This window comes from Cimex lectularius, unplaced genomic scaffold (genome assembly GCF_000648675.2).
Source record: "Cimex lectularius strain Harlan isolate CLEC.00 unplaced genomic scaffold, Clec_2.1 scaffold16, whole genome shotgun sequence".
NCBI lineage: Eukaryota > Metazoa > Arthropoda > Insecta > Hemiptera > Cimicidae > Cimex > Cimex lectularius.
The window spans coordinates 2107286-2131051 of record NW_019392679.1 but is presented as its reverse complement, the minus strand read 5'-3'; the positions used below and the strand labels follow the sequence as shown (position 1 = coordinate 2131051).

The window sequence follows — 23766 nt, the reverse complement described above, 5'->3', positions numbered from 1 at the left end:
TTATGAAAGTATATAGTTAAATAATTTATTTAAAATGGTAGTTTAAAAATAAATGTATATGGTTTAATCATGTATTTAAATTGGTAGTATTACTTAATACTAGTAATATTTTTTAATTAAGTTTGTTATTCATATGTTTTTATGATCACTATGTTAATTTCTTAGTCAATATTATCATTTTATTAATAACTGTGTATGTATATAATCAAATTATTTAAATGAAATGTCTTGTTTTTTATGTTATATATATATGTACATAGTTAAATTATATATTTGAGAAGTTATATTTAAAGTTATAAACGTATATAGTCCGTTAAGGTTATTTAAGCTAGCATGTTTTAGTAAATTAAGTTATTTATTTTGTTTTCATTTCTCATGTTTATAAGAGTATACAATTAAATTACTTATATGAAATATCTAGTCTAAGTTATAATGTATATATTTAAATAATTTATATGAAATGTTTGTTTAGATTTATAAAGGTATATAGTTCTAACGGGTTTATTTAAGCTAGAAATATCTATTTAACAATCTTTTTATTTAATTGTTTCATTGTGCTCATGTTTTGATTACTAGTCAAAATAGTCTATTTATATTGTTTAAAAATGTTCTAACCGCCAAAAATTCTCTTTAAAAATGTTATAAAACCTCTCAGGGAAAAAAATCCCTGTAAAACCGGATCGCCGCCCAGCGGTCCATCCCGGAAACGTTAGATTATAATTATAATTATAACGGCTAAAAATCTGTGTAAGGAGACCTGTTGTAGTTGAAAAAAAATTATTAATTTAGAAATTTATTAAAACAAATAATGTGATAAATAAAAAAAATAAAATAAAAGCAAACGCTGTAAAAGGTTTACACCGAAAAACAGCAAAAACAAAAAACAAAAAATAAGGATTCCACTTTCAAATCGCCATACGATTTTCAACTCCGCGTGCATCCCATCTCCCGACGGTATGGTCCCAAATTTATCATCGCCATTTCCCTTTAATATCCACATCTCCGTTGATTCCCTTGAGATCATTCATCCCTCGCTCCTCTTCATCCTTATACTAAGTACCACCCTTCTCTCTCATCATCATCTCCGAGAAACTTCCTTTCATTGCATCACTGCCATCGCCACTAGATTTCATCATCGCCGCTACTGCAGTCAGGCCGGTGCACTGGCCTAGTCTTCGCCCAAGGTCGCTGCATTATCTGCATATCGCCTACCGATCTTGTAGGCAGAGTAGACCGCCACGTGCTTCACTCGGCGATCTTACTACGCAGTGAGTTAATTCCCTTCATTATTCTTGTTTTACGTTCATTTATCCTTTATTCAATCGGAAATGTTGATGGTCCCGAAACATTTAACACCCTTTCCTTCTTTTATAATTTATATCTCCTATCTTCAGTGGTGTTCGTCGTCGCCATTTTGTATTTGGCTGCTGGCGAACACAGTGAAGGTAAAATATAGTATACATGCCCATATGGTAGGATAGGTTAACTTATTGGTGGGCATGTTTATTGAGTTAAAGGTATTCGGCGAAATCTTTAGGTTGAATCCCTGAAGATTGCTTCGGTGAAATTGATAGGTTGGTGTCAATCTCTTCTTCTTCTTATGACTTGGGATATTGAGCAAATCAACATTTTCGTCCATGGACCTATCATGCATCAACCCCCTGTTGTGACTTTCCAAGATTTCCTGTGTTTCTTTAGATACACCATCTCCAAAAGTACAACTACTGAAGCAGTTCGCAATAATTGGACAGTGACAAGGATGTATCAGAACCGGCATTGATGAGGTTCCAGCACAAGCTGTACCTACCAGTGAGTGGTTTCTTCTCAATTCAGTAACGCTGAACTAAAGCCGGTTATTTTAATCTTCCCTATGATAGATTACAAATTTTTGCGTCACAATCATTTCACGTTTCTGTTTTTTTCATACACTGACAGACAAAAAATTCCACCCAATTGATTTTTTTTAATTTTCTCGATAAAAGAAAATTCTGCCCTTCATTTGTCTCATTGTTTTTATCGATAAATATTTGTTTATGCTATGTTTTAAATTGTGAATATCAATTAGAGTTACACTTAATCCTTAATCCAAAACAAGGATAAATGATTTTTCAATGTTTACTTTTTACGGAATTTAAAATATTCATTCATTCTCGTTTGAATTCTGAAGCAATAAACTGTTTACTTTTCATCTTTTTTTCCTTAATTCCAATTTTTGAACTTAAATTAGTGCTGAAGATTTCCGAGAGGCCGTTAGACGTTTTCGAAAACTTGTGTCTAATAATAATAATAATCTTATGATTCTTCCTTCTTGAAGGTGGGATAATAGGTCATCTCAAAAAACCACAACCAGTTTTTATCTACAACGTTTCGGATTTATTTTCATCCTTCCTCAGGTGAGTTAACGCAATGGTTAAAAAAGTGGTCGTCAGTCATTAATATTTTATAACAATTTATTTTAAAAAAGAGCCAGTGTGGTACTTATTCAGACTAGAACATTAAAACGTTTGTTACCTGAGGAATGATTAAAAGAAATCCGAAACGTTGTGGATAAAAACTGGTTGTGGTTTTTTGAGATGACCTATTATCCCACCTACAAGAAGGAAGAATCATAAGATTAACTGTTGAGGTCGAAATATAAGAAAATAATAATGATGTAAATTGGCAAAAAGATTTTTACAAAAGTTTTGGACAATATAATAATATTATAGACGTATATAAAAATATAATCAAAAAGTAGTGAGGTCATGATTGATAAGATTAATAGATTAGAAAAATGAATAAAAGATTACGTATTGATGGAAAGTGCACTGGTATGAACATGTAATTTTATTAATACCATATTTAAGATTAAAAACCAATGAAAATAAAAAGGTTTTTATAGGATAGAAAATTGTAAATTAACACTGAAGAGGACGCATGTCATGAAGTCGAAAACGTTTTGTTAAAAAATAAAATTCCAAGCTGCAGTATATGTCCAATAACCTTCAAGACGAACCTTCAAGAGGTATGCTAACAGTTTTTCTCATAATATTGACTATTTGTATAAATGTAAAGTATATCTATATAACCATTCCAACTATTATAATAACAATTGAGCCGAAAGAACCTCAATTATGAGTAGTTTTCATATCGTGTTGTTAATATGTGAAAAAAAGACGTCAGGAGAAACGACAGTGTGACTGAGACATGCATGTCACGTGGAATGTGCATAGTGTGTCGCATGTTTACGTGTTCGACCCGAATACGCATGGCTTAAGTGGTTTTAAGTGTGTTCTTGTATATGTCATACCGGGATCGTAATAAATTTCCAAAATGAATACTCACTGCGTAACTTTTTAACAATTTTAAACACGCCTCCACCGATCTGAGCTTGGTCTTCCCTATTTCCTTCAGTACTATTGGCCATCCCGAAAACACAATGTATATAAAGGGCGTCCACGAACCGTTTCAGATTTGAGTTAACGTGAGATGTCAAACGGGAGATAGACAGCTTTCCGACCGTGCAAGGCTGTAAAGCGTGCAAACGTTTCACCTCCCCGACGGCTTCCACATGCAGATGAGCTTAATATTAAAACCCTGTCATATGTTTAATATCGCTAAAGAGGCGGTTACGCCTTTCTCGCGTCTCGACGATCCCTTGCCCTTGGACTTGAACAAGTCGCAAAATGTATGTCAAGCTATTTGATTCTCCTTCTAGCATATCACGAAACGTACTGAACGAAAGTTAACAAAACGTCATTTTACTATCTTCGGTGTTAGTCTCCTGGATCAAAACGTAAGGTTTAAAGAACTACAGTATCTACCGATTGGGAAAGAACTGGGACTTGACTAAAGCGACGCTACCCGATGCTACTCGCCGCAAATCCGAAGTCCAATTTTTTATAAGGTTGTATTACCTCAGTGCACATCTGCCCGATGCTCTGCAACGCTACCCACCCTACTCTTCGCTCTGCGATCCCCACTGTCCACATTTTCGTCTGGTCGCATCGAGTACAGTCGAAGATAAAAGAACCGGGCACTCATATTTTTATTCAAACTAGGTGTATTATTGTCGTTATATTAATTACAACATACTTATTTTAATATAAACCAAAAAAAAAATGAATTTTAATGGCTTCGTAGAAAATTGATCAAAACACCGGAATACCATTTTTTGATATAATGAATTAAACTAACAATTTATTACACAGTTTTGCTCATAAAATTCCACCATTTTGGTCGAGTAGCGTAAGAACGCCCACATTCATATATTTTGTAGATTTTTTCAAACTATGTATATGTAATTTTGTCGTTATATCAATTACAATTCTTATTTTAATATAAATCAAATTAAACGTGATGAAAAATGCATGCCTTTTTATACAAATTATTTATTTATGATAGTTAGGAAGAAAATTTATCCAAAAACCGGAATAACTTTATTTAAAAATTAATTAAGGCTTTAAATTGAGATAAAAAAGTTAGTGTCACGAGCGGGATTCGAACCCATGATCGATTTTATTGCCTATGCATTTTGAGCCTAATGTCATATACATATTTAAGGCTATTTGACAAAATGTAAATATCTAAATAAAAAATTTAATATCATGAAACAATACATCAAACCATAATGTTGCAGTTTTATTTTTTGCTTTCTTTTTTCTCAAGGGGCGTGTCTCGCTGAACGTACGAGCAACTACACGATAAATAAAGTAAACAGAGTGGATCAGAGATTCGGCATTTTCCAGGTAAATAATACACAGAAAAAATTAAACTAATTATAATGATAAATCAAATGGATTTGATTTTATTGCTTGAATCACAGGAAGTTAGCAATAAAAAAATGTAATTATGCGCAATTCGAAGATATTTGACAACATTGACGAACGAGTAGCAAATTTAACCTTGTTCTAACCTTTCACCCCCACGACAAAAACATGTTTATGACTTTTATGACTAAATTAGGTTTAATCTTGCAGTTTGATTATATACCATGGTGTGGACAGATGCAAAAATCTGGTCACTGTAAGGCTCTTTGTGGTGGTGAATATTGAGGAATTAGAGCAATTACCATTGGTTACCACGAAATCTCCAACTGTCTTCTTGGTTTTTTTATTTTTATTTTTTATTTTGTCAAGAATGATCTCAACGAAACTTTTAGATGCGCCAAACTGACTCACAAGAATTACGGTGGTTTCTCCTAAGCCCACTATAAGTGAGTGCAGCTTAGATGGTTATACCTAGTGACTATCACAGCATTTTGTTCTGAATTGAAAATAAAAATGTTGTGAGTGCCATTCGTACTCGCAACACGACACGCAAGAAAACAAAAACTTTGAGCCCTGAAGATGATCTCAATAAAGATCGAAACGTTGGCGCGATAAAGGGAATGTTTTTCTGAAACCTACATCACACCAGACCGCATCTCACGATTTCTGAAAAATCATCGACTAACGATCACTAATCACCACACATTGAGCCATCTGTTTTCATATCTACCATTATCGAAATTGTAATGATATAATGATAATATATTTCTCTTGTGAGCTTTTTCTGAGATCTGCTTGGTAATGAACCTATGGTTCGGTCGGTTCCAATCATTTTCATCTGCCTTCTTGTCTCTTCATTATATCCAAGTTATAAAAGATCTTGACTATTTGTACTTTCTCAATTGTACTACAAAACGTTTTCCTCGTGGGACTGTATCGTGTATCCTTCCTTTTTTTAGAAGCTACATATCGATCCTTTCTAATCCTTTTCACCACATCCCCGAATCAATAACCTCGAACAGACGACACCGCACATTTGTTGTTGATCACTTCCCCTCCCTAAACATCATACATTCGGAGATAATAAATCTTTTTTACACTGTGTGAAAAAGGCGCTTTCCACAACTCTACACCGAACGTTTTCCGACAAATGGGCGGAATCATGCAATAATTTCATCGATTCCCTTGGAAAATGACGTTTCACTCGCCCAATTCAATTCCAGAAGGCTCGACCTCTTATAATTTTTGCATATACATGGCACATTAATACTTTCATATATTGATTTGTTTATTCGCGACTTCTATGTTTAATTTTAAACCAAAAACATCAAAATAATCTGAACCAATTTTTATTTAAAAAATTCTACGTAGTAAAGTAACTCTTGTTAGAACTTTGCAGATTAACGATATATCGTGGTGTGACAGACAAAGCCGGTCACTACTGAGCTAATTGTCATGGTGGGTATTGAGTACTTAGTGCAATTACCGTTGGTTACAACTGAATCCCAAATTCACTAATTTCGTGGTCCTCTTGACCAATTAATACTTTACAATTAATTAAGGTTTTTAGTTGAGATGAAAAAAAGTTAATGGCACGAGAGGGATTCGAACCCACGACCTTCGGCAAGATACACCGCTGCTCTACCACCTGAGCTATCGTGACCTCGATCCACTCGGACATCAACTCCCCATCTCAACCCGTATCTAGCCGAAGGTCGTGGGTTCGAATCCCTCTCGCGCCATTAACTTTTTTTCATCTCAACTAAAAACCTTAATTAATTGTATCCCAAATGTTGAATTGAACTAAATAACTAGAAGTTTAATAAGCCACCAACTCCAATGATTATGGCATACCAAACCCCCCACTTCCAGTATCATCATCGTCCTACATCATGGCTTCTCAAACTGTGGTCTGCGGCGAATTCCAGAAAAATTAATAATTACAAATATTAACGTAGAATGAACAAATAAAAATTAACAATAATGTGTACTGAAAAATCAGATATTTCAATTAAAATGAATGCATTGAGTCTTTCTTTGCAAGGGAAGAGTATCACAACTTTCGATGCTAATGACAAAGTTCACGCCTTCAAAAGAAAAATCCAGTTTTGTGTTGAATCTTGAGAAGGAAGAGTGGAGAGTTTTCCTGTGTTAAATGATTTTTAAAAAGAAAACAAACGTGAGCTTGCGAACGGCACGTCGATTGATGAAATTGTAAAGGTGCCCCTACACTAACAAGCGGCTTGATCAAATGCTTGAGTAAATCGATTGTATCAAGCGTGATTGATAGTGTACAAACCTGATTGACGCTTGAAGCAAGCATTGATGGTGATTGATAGGAAGTTTGAATGACTCAAGCAGATGATCAAGCGGCTTGATAGTGTAGGGCAATTTTCATCAAGCATTGCGTCACTCACTCGGTGGAAGTCATGGCGTCTCCACTCCAGTAGATAATCAAAACTTTCTTGGTCCATTCTCAAAAAGTTCCTGTAGTCCTCTGGTTCCGATTCACACAGAAAGTTTAGTAGATGTTCTTGAATGAAGCAGTTTCTCAGTTTGTACCCTTAGCCCACCGTCGTTTTATCTTTTGCTGTTTTTTCTGCTTCAGGGCAACCAATGTTAAGACTAGGAAGCCCAAATCTGTATTTGAAACCATTCAGCACCGAAACAAAACAAAAAATCAAACAGCGAAACGCACTGCTCCACTTCACGGCTTCCGCTGATGAGGGTCGAGGGAGTTTTGACCGAAAGATTGAAGGGTTGATTGAAGCACGCTTGAAGCTCCCATCAATCGGAGGTTCAAGCATTTGATAGTGTAAGGGCACCTTAACGACCGCGGGGCCTCTTCAATCGTCTTTCCTTGAGAAGTACGGCAACTTTAGAAGGGTTGTTGACCATTCCAATTTGCTCGAGTATACAACGATTCTAACCCTCTGGTATTTTCCTTTAAAAAAAAAACTATTGCCTTGTCTTATGTACGAGAAGATCGTATAGAATTTTTCTGAAGAACTTGCTTGAATGTAAATATGAACAACTGCCAATCAAAATGAAGTTGAACTTTTCAAATCCCAGGAGAAATGTTATCCACTAACCGCAAAATTTGCTTGAATAGAGATTGATTTTCAATTGCGCCTCTCAGTATAAATCAGTCATTGATGATTGATTGCTTTTCTAGATAAAACATAACTATTCGGAGATCGTGAGATGCGATCTGGTGTGATGTAGGTTTAGAAAAACATTTTCTTTATCGTGCAAATGTTCGGGCCTGGGATTTACAAACATTGTTTACATTTAACAAATACATGTAGGATGTAGAAAAAGTGAATTTATACAATGCTAGAAATTGTAGACTCAATCAAAGTATTTCTACTCACTCAAAGTGTTTGTTTTCTGCGTAATTGTGCCATTCTTGTGTATCGTGTTGAGTGTGCCAGTGAGACATTGCTCTTTTTCGTTTATATACGTTGGAGGGTGGGGAAGAAAGTCGGTACAGAAAGACATTTTTATATGAGAAGTCGGCTTCTTTGAGGTGAAAGGAGCCGACGTTGAGAAAAAACGTTGGAAATGGTTCGGCCAGATCATCCTTTCAGGATAATATAGACGGGGGTATTGTTGAAATTTTTTTTTCTTTTTTTTAAAGGCCTTGCCTTTATTTGCATAAGCCAATTTACTATAGAATTACTGATTACTATGAGGATTCCTTTGTTTTATGCTTCAACACTCGCTTCTTTTAGAAATTTATACAATATTTTAAAAACTATTTCTTTTTCTGATGCTATTAAGGAATTAAAATTGAATGGCTTTTCTACTTCCGTACATCTATATATACAATTTAGCATCATATTTCTCGGACTTTCATGTTTCGGGCAATGCAATACAATATGTTGCATTGTTTCCGGCTCATCACACGTCTCACAATTAGGGGAGGGTCTTAAACCAATTCTATTTAGGTACACATGCTATGATTGGACCGTATTCTCATTATTGTTGAGAAAAATGCCTTACTTCCTTTCATTGTACCCAGGGGTGGAGTCGGGTTTCTGGGACCAACGTTTTAAAAAAGAAACCAGCGCTATCATTTTTATACCAATGTTTCCATTCATTTGTCCATTTTTCCGAAAGTACTCGTTTTATGTCGCTGTTAGGAATCTGGATGTTTTGGACCTCTCCATTTGTCGTCGCCTCTTTTGCCAACTTGTCCACCGTCTCGTTGAAGACCACTCCACAATGGCTTCGACACCAACTTATGGTTACTAACTTATTTTTGAGCTCCAAGTCGCTTTACTAATTGTTTCTGAAACTAAGTAATCGCAGTTAGCCTTTGGGGAAAACTTTTCTATCTGTGTCACTGTGCTTCTACTGTCTGTGAAAACACAGAATTTTGATTCTACTAACGAATCTATATAATCTAAAGCTTTTAAAAGCGCATACATTTCTGCCGAGAAAATAGACAATGTTGGAGGAAGCGAGAATTTTCTATAAAATTTACTTACTGGATCATAAATGGCACGACCTACTTTTCCGTTCATTACCGACCCATCCGTAAAGATCCAGTGATGATCTGGTCTACGATGATTCACCTCTTCTACGAATAACTTATTTGAAATATGTGCAGGATATTTTGAATAATCCTGTAAATAAATGGTATTCAGAGAGCTAATGGCTTTTTGATATTCTAGTTGATACACCGGATGGAGCTGATTTTTATACATTTGGAAAATATCGGGTACACTTGATAAAAAAGCCCCCACTATAGGTGGAAGTTTCTTTTTCCTCCAATACTGTTCTGTCTGGACTAGCTCGGTCAACAATGAGATTCTTGGCAGAAGAGCACTATCCAAATGTTGTAAATTTATTAATTTATTTAAGGCTAATTTTTGTATTCTGATTGTTAGAGGGGGTTCTCCTGCTTCTGCAGAAAGGACTACTTTTGGCGTACTTGGTAGTAATCCCAGGATTCTTCTTATACATTTATTGTTAAAGGTTTGCAATTTTCTCAAGTCAGTATCTGACGCCTGTCCATATACGATCAAACCAAAATCTAATACCGATCTTATAGAAGATTTGTAAAAAAGTAACCCTATTGCTGGATCAATTCCCCATTTGGCTCCTGTAAAACTGCGAATTATGTTATATAGTTTTTCCCCCTTGTTTAATATTGTCTTAATGTGAGCTTTCCAGGACAATTTTCGGTCTAAAGTTAAGCCTAAAAATTTAACCTGAAATTTTACTGGGAATTCATAGTTCCCTATTTTCACACTTTTTGATATATCAATTTTTCTTTTCCTAGTAAATGGGCATAAAACAGATTTTGGATATTTCTAGTCCATTTTTGTTTAACCAGTCGTTTAGAATAGGGACGAAACTGACCAAACTGTTCATACAATCGCTTAAAGAATCGCCTGCTGAATAAATACATATGTCATCAGCATACTGCACTATTTTAATTCCTTCAGGAATTATTTCAGTTAAGTCCGAGACATATAAAGCGTATAAAATAGGGCTAAGTACACCTCCTTGTGGGAGTCTTTGGCCCTATAAGATTGCCATTTTTGTTTATTTTGAAATAAATTTTTTTATCAGTTATTAGAGACATAATATTTGTTATGAATAAGTTGGGCAAACCCAGGTTTTTTAACTTAAGAGGCAGAATATGGAGATTAACATTATCATATGCCCCACTCACATCCAAGAACAGTGCCAATACAGTTTTATTGTGAGACAGGGAAATTTGTATGTCCATTACTAATATTAATTGTGCATCTACGACAGACCTATTTCTCCGAAAACCAAACTGCGTTTGGGGGAGTTTGTTATTTTGCTCCGCCCACCAATTGTTGAAAAATTAGATGATGTATAAATGTTCGATGTGTGGAATGTGATGATTGCTTTATATGTTATATTATATGTATGTATTATAATCACCACACTTAACATAACTTTACGGCAAAATTTATGTTGTTTGGTTTGAACCAACATGTTAGAGATGTTTAGTTTAACTACTTGAAAGAGTAAGTAAACATGTGAGAAGGCACATAGTTCTGTTGGTTCATTTGAATTACTTAAAATCGCGATTTTTCTCGACTACTAGCTCCCATTGGCAGGAAAGCTCGGGCCTTACAGCCCCTACTCTATAGGCCATGACCAGCCAACGCATTGCACCGAGATGGCTATCATGTGCCATCACGGTGGCCATGGGCTTGGCCCCAGACATTGTGCCAACGAATGGTCCAACACTTGGGCCAAGATTGGGCCTGCATGGCCTCTATGGTCTACAGTTGCTTACTTATCCTCCTATGCCGTGATGGATCAAGGTTGAGGAAATCGCAATCGGAGGTTCAAGCATTTGATCAAGCCGCTTGATAGTGTAGGGGCACCTTAAGGGTGCAAAATTGGTACTCAAACAACCCTGGTGGGGACCTTCTTCCTCGGGAGATAAGAAAATACTATACCCTGAAACTATATCTACATATCTATATCTATCTACATATCTCTTCTACACGAGAAGAACGAAATACCTCAACACGACACACAACCTTGACACCTCTACGCAGAAAAGATACACTTTGAACTCTGAAGATGATCTAAATAAACATCGAAACGTTGGCACAATAAAGAAAATGTTTATCTGAAACCTACATCACACCAGACCGCATCTCACGATCGCCAAATAATCATTAATTAACGGTCACTAAATACTACAAATATCTTGAATACTTTGCATTGTATTTTAAAGAAAAATTTTGAAGCGGTTTGACCTCCAATTCATTCAGCTTTATATCTCGAACAGTTGGGAAGTAGTGCACAAAGGGCATCTCCCAACTTGAAAGGTGTTCACATATTTTGTAAGGGTGCAAAATTGGTTTACAAACAACCCTGGTGGGGACCTTCATCCCCGGGAGATAAGAAAAAGCGGGGAGAAGGGCATTGTGTGACTGGACACGAGCGAGTCGACAACGGTGAGCCAAATCCTTTATTTCTCTGTAAATTCCTGAATCCTTGTTCCTTCAGGGAGTGTGCCCGCTCCTTCTTTTAATTAAACGTATTTTTAAATCGTATTTCTTTAAAAATTGATCTAAGGTTGAAATTGTGTTGTTTCTTCTCCTTCTTAAGAGGAATTCTTTATTTTTTGTTAACAAGACATTTTTTTAGTTAGATTCTATCACACGGCATTTTTTGTAAATATAGCTTTTTATCAGATTTCATAAGGTCAAATTATACATTTTTATTTTACGTGTGTGGTTGGATATTTCCCTTTTCCCGGGTCGTGTTTTCCTTTTGGAAAAAACTTAGAATTGTTCAGTCGGAGACTGACGGTCCATTGAGACGACTAACAATATAATTGGTAGCAGAGCGTTTTTTGAAGTTTGCCGGCTAGGGATTTAAAAAATAGCTGACAAACTCAGTATTCCTGCGGCAAACATGGCAGAACAGGAGCAAACCTGTACGCCAAAGGAAGTCAGGACCTGATACAAGATCAGCTTATTGATCAGGAAAAGAATGAAATCACACAAACTCTGGCAAAAGCGTTGGAGCTATCGAAAAATTCCTTTTATTTGACCTCAATTAGGGACACAATGTCACAAGTGTTGCTAAATTCCCCCTGGAAGATTAGGGCACAATTAAGGCCTCATGTGGGAGAATTAGTAAAAAAGTATGAATCAATGATATCGACCCGTTTAAAACGCGAGTCAAAAAAATCCTTAACAAAAGGCAAGAGAAGCTGTCCTTTTTAGCCCATGGAGAAGCCAAAAAATCAAAATCAGAAGAGGAGGACATTATGGAATCCGAGGGTAATTACCCAGAATGTAAAGATTCAGTGTATCCCTCATCCTCCAGTTTGAACTTTGCGATAAATAAGTTTTTAAAACCAATGGGGAGTACACAGTGGAATTCCAAGTTTAAAAATAACGAAATTCCATGATTGGAAAATAGGCTCTCAAATATAAGAAAATTTAAGCCATATGATTCGGAAACAATCTTCAATTTTCTCGTAGACTTATATCCCATCGCGGACCGCTATAAACAAGATTTTAGTTAGGAAAATATATTAGCTAATGCAGCAATTTATCCCGGCATAAATTTTGAATTGTTCAAAAACAACACAATTTCAACCTTAGATCAATTTTTAATGAAATACAATTTACAAATACGTTTAATTAAAAGAAGGAGCGGGCACACTCCCTGAAGGAACAAGGATTCAGGAATTTACAGAGAAATAAAGGATTTGGCTCAACGTTGTCGACTCGCTCGTGTCCAGTCACACAATGCCCTTCTCCCCGCTTTTTCTTATCTCCCGGGGATGAAGGTCCCCACCAGGGTTGTTTGTGTACCAATTTCGCACCCTTACAAAATATGTTAACACCTTTCAAGTTGGGAGATGCCTTTGTGCACTACTTCCCAACTGCTCGAGATATAAAGCTGCAAGGCAATGAATTGGAGGTCAAACCGCTGCAAAAGTTTTCCCTCCCGGTTTCCAACTGCCCATACCTTAATGCTACGAAAAAATACTAGATGCTCCATTTTATGTATCGAACATCTACACGTACAAACTTACATATCCGTTTCATTCAAGATGAAATCCTTCCCGTTACCGCAAATTTCATAAAAACCTCCCAACTACCGAAAATCAGCACATCGGAAACCTCGCATCCCGCGAATCCCCTCAAACCCTCCGCGCCGACTGACGAGGCAATGGCCGCGAGATCTCTTAAGAAGTCATGGTGATGATAGTGAAACTTATAATGACACAAGTATCAATTAAACAGATAATATTTTAGTAACATTGGAGTTTTAGTGGGAACCACGGTAACCGTTAGGTGTCTCTACCGGTTCTGGAATGGTCTCGTTCAACACTCTGCAGCGAATCAGAGAAAAACCAGTGCGTACATAAGCAGGTGCACTGCCCCACTGGATTCAGACTCATCAACCCGACGAGGTTTCACTCATACCCCAGACTCGTCTACTCGACGAGATCTCACTGATCACTAATCCACAACGACAGAAGAATCATCACCCCGACGACCTCTCACTCACACCCCAGACTCGTCTACTCGATGTGATCTCACAAATCACTAATCGACAACGACAGCAGAATCATCACCCCGATGACCTCTCACTCACACCCCAGACTCGTCTACTCGACGAGGTCTCACTCACACCCTCAGACTCGTTTACTCGACGAGATCTCATTAATCAACAACGACAGCAGAATCATCACCCCGATGACCTCTCACTCACACCCCAGACTCGTCTACTCGACGAGATCTCACAAATCACTAATCGACAACGACAGCAGACTCGTCAACCCGACGAGGTCTCGTTTATCACTAAAGAAGCACCTACGACGATGGCCAGGGTTCTCTCAGCGCTATCCACAACTTGGTTTTCAACATAGCCGACTTGGCAACAGGCAAACCCCTGACCTCAGCCAACTGCTACACAAGAGTCCCTTCAACCGATGTAAAGTCAGCCGACTCAGGCTGACTGCTCTCTCTATCAACAGACACACAACACACACGCACACACACAGTGCCGGCCTCGATGAATCGTATCAACGCTACGCTTCCAAACAACACCGGCCCTTGTCAGGGCCACCAAAAACTCCCAGTCACTAAGAGTAATATATTATGCAGGGTGGGTGACAAAGACCCGAGGGGTTAAATTCCTTCGTAGACTCGTACCCCATCCCTAAAAGGTACGGGACTTAGTCGGCTCACGTGTCGTGCATAAATCTCTTGGACCTATTCACAAACCCAAGATTTTGAACCATTTAATCTCGGGGAGTGATTTACTGGATGTCCTATCCTTCAAAGATTTCAAATCTAGACCTAGCATACCTATCACACTCTGCGAGGTAGTGCCTTGCCGTTTATTCTTTTATTTTGCAAAAACGGCAAAAGGGATCTGGTAGAAACTAAAGAGTAATATTAATGAGTGATTTCTCCACTCTTGGTTTTAATTTTGTACATATTACCTTACTTGTTACTTGTTACGTTCTTGAAGGTAGTTGTAATTTAAAAAAACTCCTCGGCCCTACAGATGTTCAAAAACAATGTAGAACAGGCTTTCAAATGTAAATGAGGGTTTATTTATTACTGTTATTGTGTTATTTATTCATCTGTTTATAATGTTGATTTATGTGTTCAAAGTATTGCCCCTTCTTTATTCTTTATTTTTATTTTTATATCCTTTTTGTTGTGTTGTTTGACTGTCCTATGGGGAAGAGGCAGATTCCTCCCTGCAGGTATAAGTAACCTTTTTCGAGCGACAGATTCCTCCCCAACTCTCCTAGCCTCTACGTTTGAGAGGTTAGTTATTATAATTCATTCCCAACGTTTAAGTACATTTTTAAGTCCCTGGTTTTACAGGATTTTACAACATATTTATATGATGAATATAATAAATGCAAAAATGATTGTTCTAAAATGCAGTGAAATGATGAAATCAATACAGTTGGCAGTAGCTCTTTCAAAAAGCAGGGTGTATGTTTCCTGGCGTTTGTTCGGTAGCAGAGAAAACACTAGAGGTATGTAGTGATCATTTTTCACACCATATCGTCTCTAGTCGGTAGACAAAGTTTGGAGAGCAAATAAACATACATCGATATAAATCGTGTTTACACTAGCCAGTCCTGCCAGATACGTAACACACGATAAGATAACAATATTGTTTCCTTATTATTTTCGAGCAGGAAAACGTTCAACATTGTCGTGCGCTTGTCTAAACATTCATATACATCCATGATATTATTAGCCATAGCCGGGAAAATTGATCATCATTTATCATAAATTGCTCTCATAAACAGCTCGTTATATCTGAGATCGTTAGCAAGTTCACATTCGAGGAATTAATTTTCACTATCAGTTTTCGTTCGAGACCTCATAGTCGATGTCGTCGGGTTTTTTCGTCATTATGTAATGTTAATATGAGAAATAAGATGATGCACTGATGATGGTCTGATAAAGGCCGAAAGCTTGGCAAGTGATCATAGAGTCTACTTCTTTCTCTACCCGACCAGAAACCAGATCCCAAATACATTAATCGTTTTGGTCAATTTCTTCTTTATCAATCTATTTATAATGTTGATTTGTATGTTCAAAATATTGGCCCTTCTTTATGCTTTATTTTTATTTATATCCTTTTTTTAGTTATATTTTAATAATTTAATAATTGTATTGTTTGATTGTCCTATGCTTGGGTACTTGATCTTTGGACTGTAAATAAATAAAAAATTTAAGGGATTTATTGTTGATTGATGATAGTTTTTTTAGAGCACGAGTGGAACTGCACAAATCCTGACAAATAGTCGAAAGCGTAGTTGTATACTTTGAGTAAATTGAGAGTGCAAATTTTCCAAATAGTGCATCATTCACATGTGAAAAAGTGAACTTTTAGCAGTGTGTACGTCACAAATTAGCAGACACCATCTCCCAAATCAAACTGTAATCTTTATACAAAACAAAAGTCATTACCTCCTGCATGGAATATTCGATTTGATTGCTGAAAACCGTATAAAGTCTTTTTTTCCGTAGATTTTATGTTCATCACACGTCGATCCCGGCTGCTGGCATGACTTTAGAACCATCGTATCGTGAAAATGAAGCCCCCCATTGTTAAGGGCGTACACCTTCTGGAAGAGGGAAGCGGTAAAGTTTTAAGTGCACAATATTAAGAAGCCCGTCAGGCGACCTGACAATTGGGAATCACGCGATCCTGATCAAATAAACGTCAAGAGCCCAATCACGACCGAAGCAGCCACTTCACTGGTTTCGCACCTTTGTGAACAAACGAATACGACCGAACAAAACCTGTCAATCTCACAGACTATAATTCAAAGTCACAATGCGATAATATTTTCAAAGCAAGGTCATTTGACTAAAGCAACGTCTCGACTCCAAAGTTATAAGCACAGATTGAAATCCACAAAACTGCAGGAACATAAAATTTGTTTTCTTATTTTAATTCTTTCTATTTAGTTAATTATATATTCAACTTTCAATTAATTAATCTTTTTATGTAAGGTTTTGAAATGAAAAGCTAGTGTCAGGAGCGGGATTCGAAAAATGGCAAAAAGGAGGGAAAACTCGAAAGGTTGCAGGTTGAGATGGGGAGTTGGTGCCCGAGTGGATCGAAGTTACGATAGCTCAAGATTTTAGAGGAGCGGCAATGAGCACAAGGTCCTGGGTTCGAATCCAGATCGTGACTAGCTTTTACATTTCAACCAAAACCTTACATGCAAAAATTAATTAATTGAAAGAAGTAATTAGGTCAATCAGACCTCTAAATATAATGGGTATATATTCAACGTTGTTATTTTTTCCAGATATCCAAACGTAAATATTAAAGGCCTCAGGGCAAATGTACTTACTTGGATTTGCTGAGTCGGACCTCTTGGAGGTCGCAATCGCCTTTGCTATCATCTCAATTTTGTTGACGACACTTCCATCTTTTTCAGCCTTCTCGTTTTTATCATTTGCTCGGAAAAGGACGCTGTCCATCAATTTCTTATTTCCGGTCTGCACAAAAAAGAAAAATGAAAGAATATACAATCAATAGGCGTCATAATGAAAATTTACTGGTTTGAAATAATTATTGAAAAATTTGTGAGATTTTCTCTTGGGCTGTGTGAAATGATGACCATGCGGTCGTTGCCGATCATTTTAGTCTGAAAATATACCACTGAAGACGATGAGAAGCTAAACTCGTCTGACAGACCCAAAACAGGGAGGGCAGGCAGACCGAAAATGATCGATAACTACCAAAAACAGTTCTAATGTATTTAGAGCTGAGAGTAGTCTGTTCAAGATTAAGCCAATGAGCTTGCATTTTAACCCACTTAAATTTAGAAAGATTATAAAACTATAACCTAACACATATACTCTACTGCCACAGACAGTGTCTACTAGGTGAAAATATTAAATTCACTAATTTCGTGGTCCGCTTGACCAATTGATACATTACAATTAATTAAGGTTTTTAGTTGAGATGAAAAAAGCTAATGGCACGAGCGGGATTCGAACCCACGATCTTCGGCTAGATACGCCTCTGCTCTACCACTTGAACTATCGTGACCTCGATCCACTCGGACATCAACTTCCCATCTCAACCCCACCTTATGAGTTTTCCCTCCTTTTTGCCATTTTTCAACTCAAGTGGTAGAGCAGTGGCGTATCTAGCCGAAGATCGTGGGTTCGAATCCCGCTCGGGCCATTAGCTTTTTTTCATCTCAACTAAAAACCTTAACTAATTGTAATGTATTAATTGGTCAAGCGGACCACGAAATTAGTGAATTTAATGAATTAATTGAAGTACACTTCACTAAAGCTCTCCGAGGCCATTTCACTTGTCGTCCAATCCGATTACACGACATTTGAAAAATGGCAAAAAGGAGAGAAAATTAAAAAGGTGGGGTTGAAATAGGAAGTTGATGTCCGAGTGGATCGAGGTCACCATAGCTCAAGTGGTAGAACAGCGGCGTATCTAGCCGAAGATCGTGGGTTCGAATCCCGCTCGTGCCATAAGCTTTTTTTCATCTCAACTAAAAACCTTAATTAATTGTAAGTGAAAATAGTTTTATAAATAAATCAATGGACGTTTTAAAATATATCTCATCGCCTTTGCAAAAACTATAAAAGTGAGAATATATGCCAACAATTGTGATTGTTCAATCTGCAATAAAAGAAATTGGGGAATTGAGAATTTTTTATTGTATATAGCCGTAAAAATATGTGTTTTGTGTTAGTTTTGTATGAGTGAGTGTATTTATTAGAGTGAATGGGGAGGGGCTGATGGTGGAATAGCATGGAATAGCTCGAGCTGGGTACGTGACTTGGGTTGATGGAAAATTTATAAAAGTACTCCATCGACCCCAATTAGATTAGTTCTTTTATTGTATGCAGGTCGATGGAGGAATATTATTGAGTATCCACCTACCAAATAGAATGAATGCAATGTATAAAAATATAATAGTTTCACCTTCTTTTCATTAGAATGGGTAAGTTTTTGATAACACCTTATAAATTCGTGTTCGTAATAAGCTCTACATGTTTGTTTAAATACAATCATGTGCCGCTAAACATTTAAGAGCATAGTCAGTTTAAGCCCCTTGTGAGTTGTGACAGCATAAAAAATCATTTATTTTTCCATTTCTTATTTTAGTTACTGTTTATCTTTTGATGAAAAACTGATTTTTTAGAAGAAAATATATAAAGTCACTTTTCCACAATTAAATCCTTATTTACATTTTTAGATTGCTTGCTGATGTCTGGGGCTGATGAGTCTGTAGTTAAGTCGCCTCGGATCATCCTGTGCAGTCCAGTGTTTTGTTTTGTAAAAAAAAAACACTAGTAAAGATTAAAAAGCCAAAACTCGTCTGACGGCGACTTGTACTTTAGCCGTTCATTTAAGTTTGAGATCTATTATTGAGGATGGCGAGAAGACGAAACGCGCCTGGCAGATGGAAACAGCGAGGATATATAAAAATGATCATAGACCGTACGTACTATTGCCTTACCTTTATAAAATTTTGATAAGGGTTCAGGAGTTTTTTAATTCCAAGTAAGCAGTCTTAAAATACAGTTCAAGTCTAAAATGAGTCAAAGCAAGTCACAATGCAGCCTGAAGCTCGTAAAGGTTGTGTAAGTATAAACTTACATGTCCATAAGGAGGTGAAAATTTGATTCCCGATCTTCCATTCTCCTCATTTAGGGCCAATATTTCAATGGAAATATTTCGACATCTGTAAACATGGTCGTGTTAAAGTGCTGTTGATCGCGGTTTTTCGTCTGTCCTTGTCTCGATTTCATTGAAGTAAAGTGTAATCAATTTTACCATTTAATTCATCATCAGTGCAAAAATCGTTAAAAGCAGGAAATTAATACAGCTGTAATTGTACAGGATCTCCAAACAGATAAAAGTGGCTTGTTTCACCAATCACTTCATTGGCCAATTCAAAACTCCTGGAACAATGATCTACCTGCCTCCACTAAGCAATAAAATTCTTTACAAATAATTCATCTTTTTATGTAAGGTTTTGGTTGAGATAAAAAAGTCAGTGTCACGAGCGGGATTCGAACCCACGACCTTCGGCTAAATACGCCGTTGCTCTACCACTTGAGCTATCGTGACTTCGATCCACTCAGACACCAACTCCTCATCCCAATCTACAACCTTTCTAATTTTCCCTCCTTTTTGCCATTTCTCAAATGTCGTGTAATCTATTTGATTCTCGGCGACATATGAAGTGGCCACGGAGAGCTTAGTGAAGTTATACTTCATTATACTTAATAAATTCATTATATTTAGTAGTCTATTGACCAAATTACTTCTTTCAATTCATTAATCTTTTTATGTTAGGTTTTGGTTGAGATGAAAAAGCTAGTGTCACGAGCGGGATTCGAACCCACGACCTTCGGCTAAATACGCCGCTGCTCTACCGCTTGAGCTATCATGACTTCGATCCACCGGACACCAACACCCTATCTCAACTCTCAACCTTTGAAAAGTTGGAAAATCTATTGAAAGAAGACAAAACCGAATTTTATACCACAAATTTTATTCTACGAATAGTCTTCTTGAAATAAAATCCTTCATTCTTAGCCTAAGTGAGATGTTTCCCCTTTTCCTTCGCCAAACGTTAATTAATCCAGTTTACTGACTGCAGTGGATATTGTTAATAATGAGATTTCTTCTTATAAAAATAATCTATTAAAATAATATTTAAAAACATAAATTAGGCTGAGAAATCGAAACAGCGCATGATTACATGCAAAGGCCACAAACGACCGGAAACGCAACAACTAGTCCAGCCAACATGTAAAGCCAGAAACACTCTTACCCGATGCAACGCTTTGCGACGCTACCCGACGCAAATCCAAACTCCGATTTTCCATAAGGTTGCATTACCCCCGTGCACATCTGCCCGATGCTCTGCAACGCTACCCTACTTTACGCTCTGCGATCCCCACTGTCCAGATTTTCGTCGGGTAGCAACGAATACAGTCGAAGACAAAAGAACTGGAATATTTTTATTCAAACTACATGTATTATTGTCGTTATATTAATTACAACATACTTATTTTAATATAAACCAAATTAACTGTGATTAAAAATTAATTAGTTTTTATTTAAAAAATTAATTTTAATGGTTTGGTAGAAAATTAATCAAAACACCGGAATAGGATTTTTTGATATAATGAATTTAACTAACAATTTATTGTACTCGCTTCGGCGGTACATATACTAAAATTGGAACAATTTATTACACGGTTTTGCTCATAAAATTTAATTAACAATTTATTTCATAGTTTTGCTCGTAAAATTACACCATTTTGTAATGTCGGGTAGCATCAGAACAGGACACTCATATTTTTTGTAGTTTATTTCAAACTAAGTACATGTAATTTTGTCGTTATATTAATTACAACATGTTATTTTAATGTAAACCAAATTAAACGAGATCAAAAATGCATAAGTTTTTATAAACATTGTTTAATTATGATGGTTAGGAGTAACTTTATTTAAAACAATTAAGTTTAACAAACAATTTATTAGATGGTTGTGCTCATAAAATTTAACTAACAATTTATTACAAGGTTTTGCTCAAAATAGTGCATTAAGAACAAAAGATGCGTTGCGATTGTGATAGTGATTATTGTGATAAACGCTGTGGACTGTACGCGACGTGTGCTTGCGTCGGATAGATGTGCACACCCCACCAAAACGTGGCAAGGCGTCGGGTAGCGTCGCATGGCGTAGTATCGGGTAAGTGTCTTCCTGGCTTAAGACAGTCGTAGTAGGAAAAAGTCACAAATCAGCAATTTTACAAACGGTAAACGCGCTAATTCTATTTGACCTCAATTTTCACTTTTTTGGTACTTTTCACAGGTCAATGCTGTTTGTTTTTAGCTGTGTGCCAGGCAATCGCCCTCGTTCGGTCTTTTGACTAGAGCGATCGATAGATAGTTGCGCCAATGCTTTCCTTTGAAACTCGTCATGATTAATAGTCATCATCGATTGTCTCTTTCTGAAAAAGGTGGAATTAGTGTTGAGTTTTTTATGTGTAATACCAGCCGTTGAAATGAGCATAGGGAAGTTCATTAAAAAAATAAAATAAACTATTTCGATATCACATCTTTAAATTGAACTGCAAGTAAAAGTAGTTTTATATCTATTAACGAGTCCAACCTAGCAATCCAATAAATATGAGGGAATTTTAACAAGCACTTGGTTAATATAATTTTATGTCATCTACATTCATTAAAGCTTTTGGAAATGCTATGTTTAATTTATAATAGATGAAAAAGTGCATTTTTCAGTAACCCTGCTACTACTAGATAACTGTAATTGAGCAGACATTTCTAAATGTGATTCCGTGGGTTAAAGAACATTTCTAATATAATTTTAAATAAGTATTAGTTTATTGTTTATGATTGGAAAAGCTTTTCGAAAGTATATTTGAAGAATGGAAATTCCATATGTTCTAAGTGCCTTCTGTTATTTTTTTCACCAAAGCAATAGAACTGCGTAAGTGAAATGGTAACTCAAAAACTTTATTGAAAAGTATTTTATTGGTAATGTAGGACTATATTATTTCGCTGCTAGTGCAATGAAAAACAACAACAAACTGCTTAATATGCAAAAACATAAGCGATTGAAGAAATGTTCTACGTACCGTGGTACATAGAACCCTTTAACTGAAAACTATATTGATACATACAACATGGTAAACCTAATTAATTAAATAGATGAAATGAACGTTTAAGGATAAATTAAAGTTTTAATTATTTAGAATGTTTTGATAATAGCTTTTAGCAGTTTCTGGCAAACAATCCAACATGGCATAGAAATCTTTTTTCTTGCCATCCGACCGACAGGAATGGCTTCTGAATCAATGACATACAAACTTTTTTAGTAACATCAGGTTTAAGCCGGGAATACACTTACCCGATGCTACGCGACGCCATGTCACGTTTTGGTAGGGTGTGCAAATCTATGCGAAGTCAAGCGCACGCCTCGTACAGTCACATAGCGTATAACAAATCAGTATCACAATCGCAACGCCTCTTTTGTTCTTAATGCACTATTTTGAGCAATACCTTGTAATAAATTGTTAGTTAAATTTTATGAGCACAACCATAATAAATTATTAGTTTAATTGCTCTAAATAAAGTTATTCCGGTGTTTTGATAAATTATTATTCAGAGATCGTGGTCTGGTGTGATGTTGTAGGTTTCAGAAAAACATTTTCTTTATCGTGCCAACGTTTCGATCTTTAAATTCACTAATTTCGTGGTCCGCTTGACCAATTAACACTTTACAATTAATTAAGGATTTTAGTTGAGATGAAAAAAAATGGCAAAAGGAGGGAAAACTCATAAGGTGGGGGTTGAGATGGGGCGTTGATGTCCGAGTGGATCGAGGTCACGATAGCTCAAGTGGTAGAGCAGCGGCGTATCTAGCCGAATATCGTGGGTTCGAATCCCTCTCGCGCCATTAGCTTTTTTTCATCTCAACTAAAATCCTTAATTAATTGTTTCGATCTTTATTGAGATCATCTTCAGGGCTCAAAGTGTTTGTTTTCTGTGTAATTGTGCCATTCTTGCGTGTCGTGTTGATAAATTTTCAGCCTACCCATCATAATTAAATAATTTTTGTAAAAGCTCATGAATTTTTGTCCTCGTTTAATTGGATTTATATTAAAATAAGAATGTTGTAATTAATATAACGACAAAATTACATATACATAGTTTAAAATAAACAACAAAAAATATGAGTGTCCTGTTCTGACGCTACTCTACAAAAATGGTGTCATTTTATGAGCAAAACCATGAAATAAATTGTTAGTTAAATTTTATGAGCAAAACCATGAAATAAATTGTTAGTTAAATTGTATGAGCAAAACCATGAAATAAATTGTTAGTTAAATTGTATGAGCAAAACCATGAAATAAATTGTTAGTTAAATTGTATGAGCAAAACCATGAAATAAATTGTTAGTTAAATTGTATGAGCAAACC

The 23766-nt window shown here is 36.2% G+C and overlaps 1 protein-coding gene across 6 annotated transcripts in view; it reads right to left on the bottom strand.

Moving 5' to 3' along the window:
* LOC106661460 (inactive ubiquitin carboxyl-terminal hydrolase MINDY-4B) overlaps positions 1-23766 on the bottom strand; it is a 52607-nt gene that overhangs the window by 16304 nt on the left and 12537 nt on the right. For 4 of the 6 annotated variants that reach the window (XM_014384868.2, XM_014384870.2, XM_014384872.2 and 1 more), the window contains exon 2: positions 17119-17266. In XM_014384868.2, the coding sequence (XP_014240354.1) occupies positions 17119-17266 (148 nt within the window). Of the gene's footprint in view, positions 1-3324; positions 3857-16222; positions 16525-17118; positions 17267-23766 lie in introns of those variants that run through there. The other 2 variants (XM_024225559.1, XM_014384871.2) reach the window with 2 other exon arrangements.